This window comes from Ochotona princeps, chromosome 14 (genome assembly GCF_030435755.1).
Source record: "Ochotona princeps isolate mOchPri1 chromosome 14, mOchPri1.hap1, whole genome shotgun sequence".
NCBI classification, from domain to species: domain Eukaryota; kingdom Metazoa; phylum Chordata; class Mammalia; order Lagomorpha; family Ochotonidae; genus Ochotona; species Ochotona princeps.
Genome location: NC_080845.1, coordinates 37305538 through 37318096, shown reverse-complemented (window position 1 = coordinate 37318096; position 12559 = coordinate 37305538). Strand labels below are relative to the sequence as shown.

At 40.1% G+C, this 12559-nt stretch overlaps 1 protein-coding gene across 2 annotated transcripts in view; it reads left to right on the top strand.

Annotated features, from left to right (window-relative positions):
• Positions 1-12559, top strand: part of TEK (TEK receptor tyrosine kinase) — a 121150-nt gene that overhangs the window by 63582 nt on the left and 45009 nt on the right. For both annotated transcript variants that reach the window (XM_004581062.4, XM_058672523.1), the window contains exons 3-5: positions 6709-6819; positions 8467-8619; positions 12188-12319. In XM_004581062.4, coding sequence (XP_004581119.2) covers positions 6709-6819; positions 8467-8619; positions 12188-12319 — 396 coding nt within the window. The remainder of the gene's footprint in view (positions 1-6708; positions 6820-8466; positions 8620-12187; positions 12320-12559) is intronic.

The following is a 12559-nucleotide window of genomic DNA, read 5'->3' as shown; positions in this document are numbered from 1 at the left end:
TGCACTGTTCTTTGTGTTCCATTTTCACTTAAGGCTAACACATTTCTCTGATTCCTAGTACTTAATAATGTACATTGATTCTACTTGTAATCCCCAAATCACCCAGGCCACAGAATAGAGGTATAGATAGGAACATAAAGCAACGGAACATGGGTGTTGAACCCACCCCTGTAAGTGAATAGTGTAACTCAGGGAAAATTAATTGAAATTGAAGCTTTTGTTCATCTGAAAAAAAGAGATTGTGCCACATACATGTGAAGATCAGAGATACTATTTGGCTTATAGTAAATGTTGAATAACTACCATTACAGTGCCTTGGAGTGATAATGTGTTGGGACTACTGATTGTCTTCATTGTATAACTTCATTGTATAACTTCTATAATCCTAGAGATTTATAATAGATAGAATGTTCTCTCCTATATTATTTACTTTTCTTTTCATTTTGTTTGGAAAGGAGGAGAGAGAGAAAATGCATGTGTTTCCACCTGCTGAATCACTGATCAGATTCTTGCAGTAGCATGGACTGGGCTTGGTTGAGGCCAGGAGCTGCAACCTAGAGCCAAGAGCTTGGTCTATGTCCCCAATGTGAGTGACAGAGATCCACACATTGGAGCCATTACCACTCTTATCTTAGGGTGTGCATTAACAGAAAGCTGGAATCAGAAAAATCTAGGATTCAATTCAAAGCACTCTGATGTGGCACACGAGTATGCCAGCATTTGCCCTGCCAGTGAGTACCTGCCCCTTTCTTATATTTTAGCAATAATGGGATCTCAGCTTGGGGAACTGATTTGATTTCTCTTGCTGGCATTCACCTTTAAATGACACTAGGGCAAGTGGGAAAAGTCCCCACTGGATGCTGGGGAACTGTGGAGGAAAATGATATCTACTGTGGTGAGCCAGGAGAAGCTTCAAAACTGTCTTTGTGTCACAATTCTCTGATAACTATGGGAACACTGCCCGGGGACCTAAAAGGATAAGATAAACGTCAGTGTATTCCTGCTTGCTGCTGACTTGTGCATCTGGGAAGGAAGTGGAAAATTCATTTGGGATGTGCCAAAACACAGCTTAAATTGGCTCATATACCCCAAATAGCCATTTTTTTTTCAATCAATAAGTATTATATAAAATGGCTGACAATAGTTTGTTCAGTCCTTACTGGTGATTTTGTTTTCAGACAGGAACTGTAAATAAAACTTGACACATTTTTAGGTTCAAAAATCTATTTCAGAACTATTCATCATAAGAAATATACATATTATTTTTTCTAGTTTCACTTGAGAAATAGTTTTATCTTGATAACACCGAACTTCCCAGATAGGACTTGTGGAGCTGATGGAAAGATCTGTTTATATGTAAATAGCACAAATAAATAAGTACATAAACACAAGGAAAATAAGAAAACCTTATAGAAGATTTATTTATTTCTTTCATTCCCGCTATTATTGCTTTTATTTATGCCAAGTACAAATAGGGGATGCAATGACATTAACATTCTCTGAATATTTGTTATGTATTTGACATTCCTCTAACAATTATATAAAGTATATAATAGAATATAATAGAATGGACTGTATTAGTATCACATTTAGCTTTCAAATGCCTATCTGTTTAGGATTACTAAGGCGCCATTAACACACGAGGTTCATGTCTTTGTTATTAATAGCTGCCTTTACTTAGCTAGTGACTGTTTGGCCTTGGAAAGGGCAATTTCAGCCTAATCCCAGAGAAATCCTGGGTTGCCTTTCCAAGTAAAAATGACCAAGAAAAGATTTCTTCATACACTTGGCTTAGTAGGGTCAGCACGCCAGGAGGTGGGCTATGATCGGAGAGTGGCTATGAGAGTGCTAACCTGGATGGCAAGGATTGTATGAGGCCCCTGGAGACATCTCACTGGAGACGGAGGAATGAGAAGGACTGGGGAGGTGTAGGAGAAAAGGGAGGCAAATCAAGACTTGGACATAAGAAATCAACGAGGTCGATTTGAAGAATTAAATGTATTTCAGAAAGGCTGCAATTGATTACTAAGGATGCAGGCCGGGGTAACAAAATTGGGGAACTGCTGTTGTGAAATAAGTATGGAAGTGTTGAATTTGTGCCTTGACTTTCACACGTTCATTGTTAGGAGGTCATGAATAAGCAACTGAGGTGTCCTTAGCTCCATCTCCCACAGTAGGAAACTGTGGTACACTGTCTTCACAGAGATGTTTTAAATGTTATGTAAAATAATCACATTAGTTACTCTTAGTACTTTTCTAATGTTCAAAGGATACAGTCATTAGCTCAGCTGTTCGTTATCCATGAAAAATATCTTTGTTACATGTACTATATCTACCTTATTTTTGAGCAAGAAAGAGGTGAATTGTATTGGTTAAGTTCTATCCATTACTTGGTCCATGGTTTTATGCAAGTCCTGTTTGAACTTAGACCTCAGCATTTTCATTAATAAAATGAGGTGTTTGGAGTTCAAAGTCTTTGAATGCTAGCATCGTGTAATCGAGGACAGCCTTTGGAGCTGGGTACACTAAATCAAATCCTGGCTTTCCATTGTATTTACTTTGTGATCTTAAGCAGGTCATTTAGCGTCCCTTTATTTTAATTTCCTCACTTGTAAAATTAGACAGTTTTGACTTACGCTATAGGAATTTTCTGAAAGTGAACTTAGTGTGATTTGTGTCATAGTAGGCACTAATAAAAGGTGCCTATTCACAGAGTTCCAACTTTGGATCCCCCACCCTCTCTTGCAATGACCATCAGGGTTGCTCTGGAGCGCCCCCCCCCAAAATTAAAATTAGATTAGATAGAGACCAACAAGGAAAGCTTAGCCAGACAGGAAGCAGTCAGCTTGGACTCACATATTCCTTACTAGGTAGGACACAAAGATTAGTTACTCCTCACTAAGGTAGTGAAGATTTCTCTGCACTCACCTCCTAAAACTGTTCTGTACTTAAATTGTTAACATATGCCTTGTCAAAGTTATAAGCCACTTTAGACTATCCTAAAATCTGCCATGTTCAGCAAAATTATGCTTCAATACTACAAACTGCTAAATAGTAAAATGAAAATAGACATGAGATAGCTGAATAGTACCCCATAACCATTTTAAGGTGTATGGCAACTGGTTGTATATAAAGTAAAATTGAATTGTCAGTGAAGTAGTCACAGGGTGTGGTTAAGAACTTGCATTTTCTAACATATTGGTCACTCAATACCATGTCAATTAACTCCATAGTGTTGTCAATTGTTGTTGAGGTTATGTTGTGGTTTTTAATTGGTCGGGATGATATTCTGCCAGCTCTGCTTTCAGACCAGAGATGGTCTCCCAAGGAAACGGTTGAAATTATCTGGATAATAAGATGCTGAACTCTATGCATGGTACATGCTCGCAATGAAGGAATCATGACTGGATATGAACTGTACTACTGCAACAATGTGGAGGAATCCACCATGGGGGGAGGTCATGGGGAGGGGTTGGGTGAATCCCAGAGCCTATGAAACTGTATCATAAAATGAAATAAAAAATAACAAAAAAGAAAATTGAAAGGTGCCTATTAATTTTACAATCCTGCCAAGTCGTAAGACATCATTATGTCTATTCAATACAAGCTCAGGCTCCTGTGTGATGGGGAAATGCATGAAGTTTGGGCCTCCTCCATGTAGTACTCCTCAGAACAATTAATGTGAAGCCTTGCATGCAGGAGGTAGCAGTTTGGTCAGCAGTGAAACTCTGGTGTGTTGGTGTCCCTATGCAAACAGGGAGCTTAAGAAGCACCAAGTCTGAAATAATAAAGAGCTACTGAGAGGAGGGGAAAAGCTGTGTTGAACCTGAGCTTACTGGAAAATCTCAGTTCCTTTTTCAGAATACAATGCTCTGTGAAAAGTCCCATAGCCAGCTAAACAATTGTCACACAAAGGGGCACAAAATATAAACAAACCACATGGAAAGAAACAACAGCATGGAAGAGTCGAAGAAATTTCTCAAGGGGCCTCAGAACATGTCACAGAAGGCAAGACCTGCACATTAGAGATGGCTCAAGGAAGCACCTTATGAACACAAGAAGGAGCCCTTAAAATCCCCTCCCATCACTGCCCACCTGCTCCCAGACTGGTTCCTTTAATGCCATTGAAAATCCCACTATGCGTGTCCATAACACAAATGTCAGCTCAGCCGAGTTGCTGATTGTTTATATTTAGGAAAGACATTGACCTCCTAAGCACGTGGGGCCTGGCTTATGTAATATTCCTGGCAACCTTTTAAAGTAGATAGTACTGCTCCAAATTACAGATGAGGAAGATGAAATTTGCAGAGGTTAATCAAGTCATGCAAAAGGCCCACTAGGTGGCAGCAGGTGGGTTCAAGCCCAAAACTGATTCCAGTGCTCTTGATGCCGTCCCGCTGGGTTGATCCCTCTGGGTCGGCATCTGCGCCAAAGCTGTTCACATATCTGGCCACACAGAAGAGTCCTGGACATGTCATAGTGGAGGAAAACAAGCAGGCAAACCCAAAGCATCAGCCCTTCTGAGTGTCAGCCTGAGGCATGCACCTCCCTCATTGTATGTGCAGCTCTGCCAGTGGTGTTCACAGTCCATCAGTCTCCATGAAGCCACCTATCTGAAAACCACCAATGAGAAGAGAACTAGGGCACAGTGAGCAGGTGTGGTATCACTCAAGTCATCCGCGGGAGTCTCTGGCTCTCTGGCACTGGCCCTGACTGAAACTCGATAGGGATGTATAGTTGAGGGTGCAGGGGTTTTGCTACTGATTTCTAATTTTGAGGCATTCTTGTCAGAGAATTTGCTATTCATGGATATGTGGTTTATGGATTAATAGGGAGGTAACATGCTGGATATGGCACTGTATTCAGTCCGATAACTGAGCACATGTTCTATCAATAGTCAACAGACCTTTAATTGTGTCACTAAAAACTTTCATGCTTTTCCTTAGCAATTTTCAGAGCATGTGATTAATCAAGTTCTGTAAAATTCTATACTTATAGATATGTCAGTTACTTTAATTTTGTTAGTTTTTGCAGTGAAACTTTGTGGATAGGCGCATATACAAATTCAGGATTCCAATACCTTCTCTAACAGAATGTATGAATGAAAAATTCTGAAAAGATTTTATTAGATGGTCAATAGTTCTCTTCTTTATCATGTGAATGTCACTTTATCCCTACAAATGTTATCTCAATTTTTGTTTTTGTAAATCTTCATTTTATTTGAAGGCAGACAGATGAAGCATTTTCATCCACTGGTTCACTTCCCAAACTCCCATATCGACCAGAGCTTGGCCAGGCTAAAACCTAGAGCCTGGAGCTCAATCCGGGTCCCCAATGTGGTTAACAGTGACCCAGGTAGTTGAGCCATCACCTGCCATCTCCCAGGATGTGCATTAGCAGGACAATGCACAGAGTAACTGCAACTCACTCCAGGCACTCTGATGAAGAGTGAGGTCTTCCCAAGTGCTGATGATTGAACCGTTGCACCAAATAGCCACCTTAGAAAAAGTTTTTCTGAAATAAATTTAATACAAGGTTATTTTGGTTACTATTTACCATGTATTTTTGTGTTTTTCTCAGTCTTATGTGCCACTGTATTTAAAGTTTAAGAAAAGAGCGTATAGCTATAAGCATTACATAATTAAAATGCTAAAATCTGAGATTGTTGATCTGAACTCATTGTCTTTTCGTATGTTTGGCATCACTTCTAACATTTCATTTTGTCTTTTCCTTTCATTTTCTTTGGGCCTTCTTCTCCATCCGCATTTTGTACCTTTAGTTTATTTCTCTCTCCTAATGTCCATGCTAAGGAAAATTACATGTATCATTTCTCTTCTTTTTAAGTAATGGGCTAATAAAACAAAGTTAATTTATTCATATTCTACAGAGTATGGCTTTCTGCACATTGTAGTTAAATTAGAAAATGAAATGATTGTGTCTGGGAAGATGTTAAATTAGATTTATTTATTTATACATTTGTGCAATAACCCAGGGAAACTGGGCAGGCTATGTTCCTATGCTGGTACAAAGTAGAGGTTTTCGATAATTGCTCAATTATTTTATAAGCCAAATCCTCACCTCCAATTCCATAGCTATGTCAGTATATAAATAATTTAAAGGCTGAAGATAAGATATTGGATTCTATTCTTATCTTGATTCTTTAATATTCTGTTAGTTATATCATTAACGGTAAATCTAGCATTGTGCATATTCCACTTGAGAGAGTCTTGGGGCACTGTAAAGCAATTAGAATTATTTGGAACAACAACACAAAAGGATCCAAAGAGAAGTCAGTTGGAAAATACTTGTTTGTATTTGGAGGAAACACATAGTCCTCTTTTCTACTTTGCTGGACCTTGGTAGTGTGGCTAGATAAGGATAGCAGATCTAGTTAATATTATGATTAAATTTGATAACAGATATGAACACAAAATCCTTACCCTTCACACAAACCAGTTGCTTGGAAAAATGTTGTACATGTATTTTTTATGTCTATATTCGAAGTTTTACATGAGAAATGATCATGATCTTCATCAAATTCTTTAAAACGTACATAATCTTAAGGAAAGTGAACACTCATTAGCCACCACGTTTTGAAAACCATCTGACTCCCAGCAGGTGCCAACTCTCATTTTTTTGAAGCTCAGAGTTCAGTTACTTCTGGCAACAGTGTGTGATCTCACCTTTTGTTTTTCTCTCTTTTAAAAGCTTCCTTCCTACCAGCTACTTTAACTATGACTGTGGACAAGGGAGATAATGTGAATATATCTTTCAAAAAGGTGTTGATTAAAGAAGAAGATGCGGTGATTTACAAAAATGGTGAGTGTGTGTTACATTTCATTGTAGCACTACGATGTGAGGCATTAGGTAATACATGACATTCAATCATTATCCTGTTGCAGTGGGAGAAGGGACAGATGTTTGAGATACAGATGCTATGACACAAGTTTATCAAATTCTGTGATGGAAACTTTTGTCCTTGGTGTATTTTGCTACTTAAATAAGAGATTCATATTTTCACTTAATTTATATAAGTTTAAAAAAGTAGAAAATAATGTATTTTATTATACATTCTGTAGAATTCATATGATAAATACACACACCATATAGCTACATCATAATGTGATCAGTGGGTCCCAAATTGAGTCATGTGAAGTGAGAGGATGTTTGATTGCAACGATAAGAAAGTAATCATAGTGAAGCTGGGATACAATTTTTAGAGGTCCAACTGTGTAGTCCAAATCTGTCAAGACCCTAACTGTGGTTTGATACTGCCAGCTGGCAGTTGCCTGCTCCAGTGAAATACTTATGGGGACCGTTGCGAATTCTGTGGTAATAGGAATTTCAGGTTAAAGTTATGATTCTAGGTCTCACTCAGGTACTTGGTTATGTGACAAGATAACTTGCCATTTCTAATCCTGCTTAGCATTACTTTTTAAAAAAGATTTTATTTATTTTTAGTGGAAAGCCAGATATACAGAGAGGAGAAAAGACAGAGAGGAAGATTTTCCATCTGCTGATTCACTCCCCAAGTGGCCACAATGACCAGAGCTGAGCCAATCTAAAGCCAGGAACCAGGAGCTTCTTCCAGGTCTCCCGTGCAGGTGCAGGGTCACAAGACTTTGTGCCGTCCTCAACTGCTTTCCAGGGCTACAAGCAGGGAGCTGGATGGGAAGCGGTGCTGCCGGGACATGAACCCGCACCCTTATGGGATCCCGGCATGTGGAAGGCAAGGACTTTAGCCACTAGGCTATTGTGCTGGGCCCCTTGCACTCCCTTTTGAGTTGATTTCTTCCTACAGAAGATTAAAAAGTTAGGAACTGGCGGCATGGGATAGCAGGCTAAGCTTCTAGCTGTAGCATCAGTATCTCATATGGGTGCTGGTGCCTGTTCTGCCTGTTACGCTTCCAATCCAGCTCCCTACTAGTGTTTCTGAGGTGGTTCGGGGGAGTGGTGGAGAATGGCCCAGGTCCTTTGGCTGCTGCACCCATGTGGTGCCCAACTGGGTGCTAGTGTTCTGGCTGCATACTGTCCCAGCTCTGTTGTTGCAGCTATTTGTTGGGGTGAGTTGGCTGATGGAGGAGCTCTTTGTCTCTCTCTCTCTCTCTCTCTCTCTCTCTCTCTCTCTCTCTCTCTCTCTCTCTCTCTCTCTCTCTCTCTTATTCCCTCCCTCTCCCTCTCTTTCATCTCTGTGAATCTGTCTTTCAAATAAAAATAAACAAATCTTTAACAACTAAAGCTTGGTTCACCTGTGTCTTAATGTGCTGGGTTAGTCTGGAATCTTACCAATTGGCTCTATCACTGTGCCTTTCTTGACTGCTGGGGAGGATTGAATGGCTCAGCCTTTTCACTTTTTTCACACATTCAGTGTGACAGTACATTTTATATGTCAGGGAAGGCTGATTAAGTGGAAGGGCCAGACAAGCAGTCATTAGTATGATCTGTTCTCTTCTTCCCTTTTCCCAGGTTCCTTTATCCATTCAGTGCCCCGGCATGAAGTACCTGATATCTTAGAAGTGCACCTGCCTCATGCTCAGCCCCAGGATGCAGGAGTGTATTCAGCCAGGTACATAGGAGGAAACCTCTTCACCTCGGCCTTCACCAGGCTGATAGTCCGGAGTAAGTGACTCAGAGGCCACCATCTGCAGTGGTGTAACTTACTAGAATTCTTAAATGCAAGCAACAGAAACTGACTCTGGAAATCTATGCAAAAGCCAGGGATTTCTTGAAGAAATACTAAAGACTGTCAGGAAATGGATGGGAGAACTGATAAGTAAGTCTCAGAAAAGATAGGCCCAGTGGTGGGAGTCTGAACTTTCTCTCTGTGATGTTGCCTTTAGTGTAACTCAACTTTAATGGTGTCTGTTTTACTTGTAAATTTTGAATTCTCATGATAGACAGATTGATATAATATATGTAGTAATTTAGCTGCCTAGACCAATGAGATACAGATGAGAGTGAAGTCACACCATAGTTACATATGGTAGGAGCTGGCATTTGTGTAGAAGGCTTATCCTCCCCAAAAGGCAAATCACAGCAGGCAAGGAATATTCCTGAAAATTGCTATTGGGTGATGAGTTGGATTTCTGGGTTGGACTAAATATAGTTAAAGCATCTAGCTAAGTTACCTATAAATCCCACATTTTCTGGATCATTTACCTCTTAGATATTATTTTAATTTTCAGGTTTGAAAAATGGAAGTTAGAACAGGTGAAAACCTTACTCTCCCCCATTCCCCAGTCACTGCATCTATGGGGAAAAACTATCACTAGTAATTTGTACTGGAAATTGATATATGGAAAACAGAAGATGTTCTCAGCTTCGTCAGGTGCTCATGATATTGAATTTCCAGGTCTTAATTTTAAATACCAAGCCTGCTCTGTCATGCCTTGATGGACTGGTATCACTATTTCGTGATGATTATTTACTTTGCATTGTACTTCTTTATTTACTCATTGTTCCAGCAAAATGTTTTGATTATTATTTTCTGCCAAGCATTGTGTTGGTGTTGAAAATACAGGATAACAATATAAATCAGTTTTACAGTCATTCCCAATTGGAAAATTACAAATATAATTAGATATTGCAATAAGACAATGAGATATACAAAGTACATTTCATCTTGTTTAGGCCTTATACTAAGCCATCTCTATGGTGTAGGTATAATAAAGTACATTATGGACAGAATTGTTGGACCTTTATTCAAGAAGTCTGTACATGTAAGAAGAGCTGTTTCTTTCTGTGTGGCTATTGTCCTTGGTCTTTCACTCATTAAATGTTAGGGCAGACATTTCATACAGACAATATTCAAAGTAGCTGAATTTAGCATGATGGTGTAACTGCAAGATTCAGCTTTCAAAATCTATGTGAAACTGTCTCAGGAGGAGCTGTCTGTTTTTAAACAGTTGTTTCATTTAGGTAGTTCTTCTCCTGTCTAACACAGCATCTTATGCCAGGGTGCTCAGACTCCTGAACAAATGGGACATCAGAAATACCAGATGCTGACATACATTGTTTGAAAGGAAAAAAAAAATCTGTGCTTTTCCTACTGTTTATGCTCATTCAACGGAACACTTTTGCTAACTTTTTCATACACCTATCAGTTTTCTGGTGGACATTAGCTGGTATCTTAAGATTTAACTCAATCAAGACAGTCAATCTGGAGATAGCAAAAATCCCATAGATTAAAAGCTCTGTTCCAGATCATTGCCCCAGCCTCACACACCCCTTCACATGACTGCCTGGCTTAAAACTGAGTTTCCAAAGGGCCTCTCCTCAGTTTTGGCTAAGCCACTGGATGACTTAGAGAAGCAGGCTTACTGATTTACTGCAGGGAGCATTGATACAGAGCAGCCAGATGGAGGGAGCTGCACAGGGCAAGAAATGGAGTGGGGGTGCAGAGACTGCATATCCTCTGCTGGTCCACCACCTTCCAGGAGCTTCCATGTATTCATCAGAATCGCTGCTGTCTCAACCATGTCCTTTGGTGGGGGAGTTGGTGGAGAAGTGGTCTTGTAGCAAGGTGAATTAGGTAATTTATTTAGCATGGTTATCAACTCAGTATTTGGCCCTCACCGCTCCTTGGCCACTGCAGGGGGAACTGGAAATCTCAACCCTCTAATCATGTCTATCCTACCCTGACCACCAGTCATCTCATTAGCATATAAGAGACTCTGTCATCTCTCTGGCATTTAGGATTGGTGTGCCTACAACCAGGGGCAGGAACCAAATATATGTATGTATTTATTTCTTATCATGTCACAGTATCACAGTGATACTAGGCTAAAGCTTTAAATATCAAAGCGAATACTTTGTGTAGACTATAATTTAAAATTCTCCATGAACTTTTGAGGTGAAACAAACATTTTTGAAACATGTTGATCTCCACGTTGTCTTTTTGGATTGTTAGGAAAACACGTTCATTCCCCGTTTAGGAATTTTTCTCCTGGTTCGAGTTTTTCCATGCTTAGTAAGACATGAGGCCCAGCTTTGGTATTTGCACATTTTGCAGAGCTGTAAAGAAAGTCCCACAATACTGGCGCTTAAAACATTTGTAGTTAAAAAATCACATTGGCTATTTTTATAGAAATTCTCTTCAGTTTAAATTCACTGAGAAAAGATTTATCATAATTTTGTATTTCCTCTGTGTGCCATGAATCCATGTTTGTACTGCTTCTGCTGTTCCTCTTCCTCTCTGTTGTCTCCTGTTCCTCCGCCTCGACCTCCTCCTCTTCCTCCTTGCCCAAGATTTATCTATTTTAAAGTCAGAATTACACAGAGAAAAGGGGAGAGAGAGAGAGAGGAGAGAAGGAGAAGAGTCAATATCAATCTATCAGGTGGTAGAAGGATACATCAGCTGGGGCACAGGCCCAAGCTTGGCACCATGAAAACAACACCACTCAGGGAAAGTGGCACTGCTTTCTTCGGCTGAGAAACGAAGTTGAGTTCCAGATTACAAAGCGTTATCTCAAACCCTCCAGGTTTTTATTATACTAGAAGGTGTCCATGGACCTATAGGAATATAGAAGGTGTTTAAACATCTCTGCATTTCAGGTTTTATTGTTTTTTCACATCTGTTGTTTTTTTCCAGCTGAAAAACCAGCGATGCCTTTAGCTCCTCTTGCATTTTCAGCCACATTTTTCCTTCTGAAAACTCTTAAGTTCTCTGACTCCAGCAGGTATCACAGTAACCTGGAGGGCTTCTCAAACATAAATTGCCAGGCCACTTCCAGTAGTTCTTACTCAATAAATGGGGTGGAGGGGAGTGGAGGATGGGAGTATGGGGGATGGGTCTGAGGCTTGTGGCTCTGATTCCCAGGTGAGGATGCTGCTCCAATCCCTGACCACGCCTGAAGCTCCCTGAGCATGCCTTGCTATTTCTCCATGCCGAACCCTATCCTGAAACATGTTCCCTAGTTTTCCTTCCCTTGCTAATTAGATCTTCCTTTATGCCCTCTTCCATCCCAAAGACAGGATTAGGGGCATCATTGTCTTGGTTGATATCTTAAATTCTTGCTTGCATATATGTCTTTCAGCGTATTAGCTTTCAGAGAGCAGAAGGTGTATTTTAATCTCCATTTACCATTGTTTACTAAGACAATAGCCATACAGTAAATGCTCCGTCAGGATTTGTTGAAGCCATATAGCAAATGCTCTGCTCACCACAGTCTTGTTTGCTTTACACAAGGATGTGAGGCTCAGAAGTGGGGACCTGAATGTAACCGTCTCTGCACGACTTGCATGAACAATGGTGTCTGCCATGAAGATACTGGAGAATGCATTTGCCCTCCTGGCTTTATGGGGAGGACGTGTGAGAAGGGTAAGTTCAGAGTACTTGGGGAATGAGCCATGATTTAAAAAGTCATCACCACTGAATCTGGGAATGCTAGATGTGGAAAATGGAAGCTAAATGACCCCTATTCTGCCATAGGGTATCCTTACGTGAATGGGGGGGGGCATCTTTTCCTAAAGGTTCTTTATTGCCAACCACTGGGAAGTTGTAATAAACATGTGAATCTACAGGTGACGTGAATGTCACTCTCCCAGTTGGTGCAGTGCA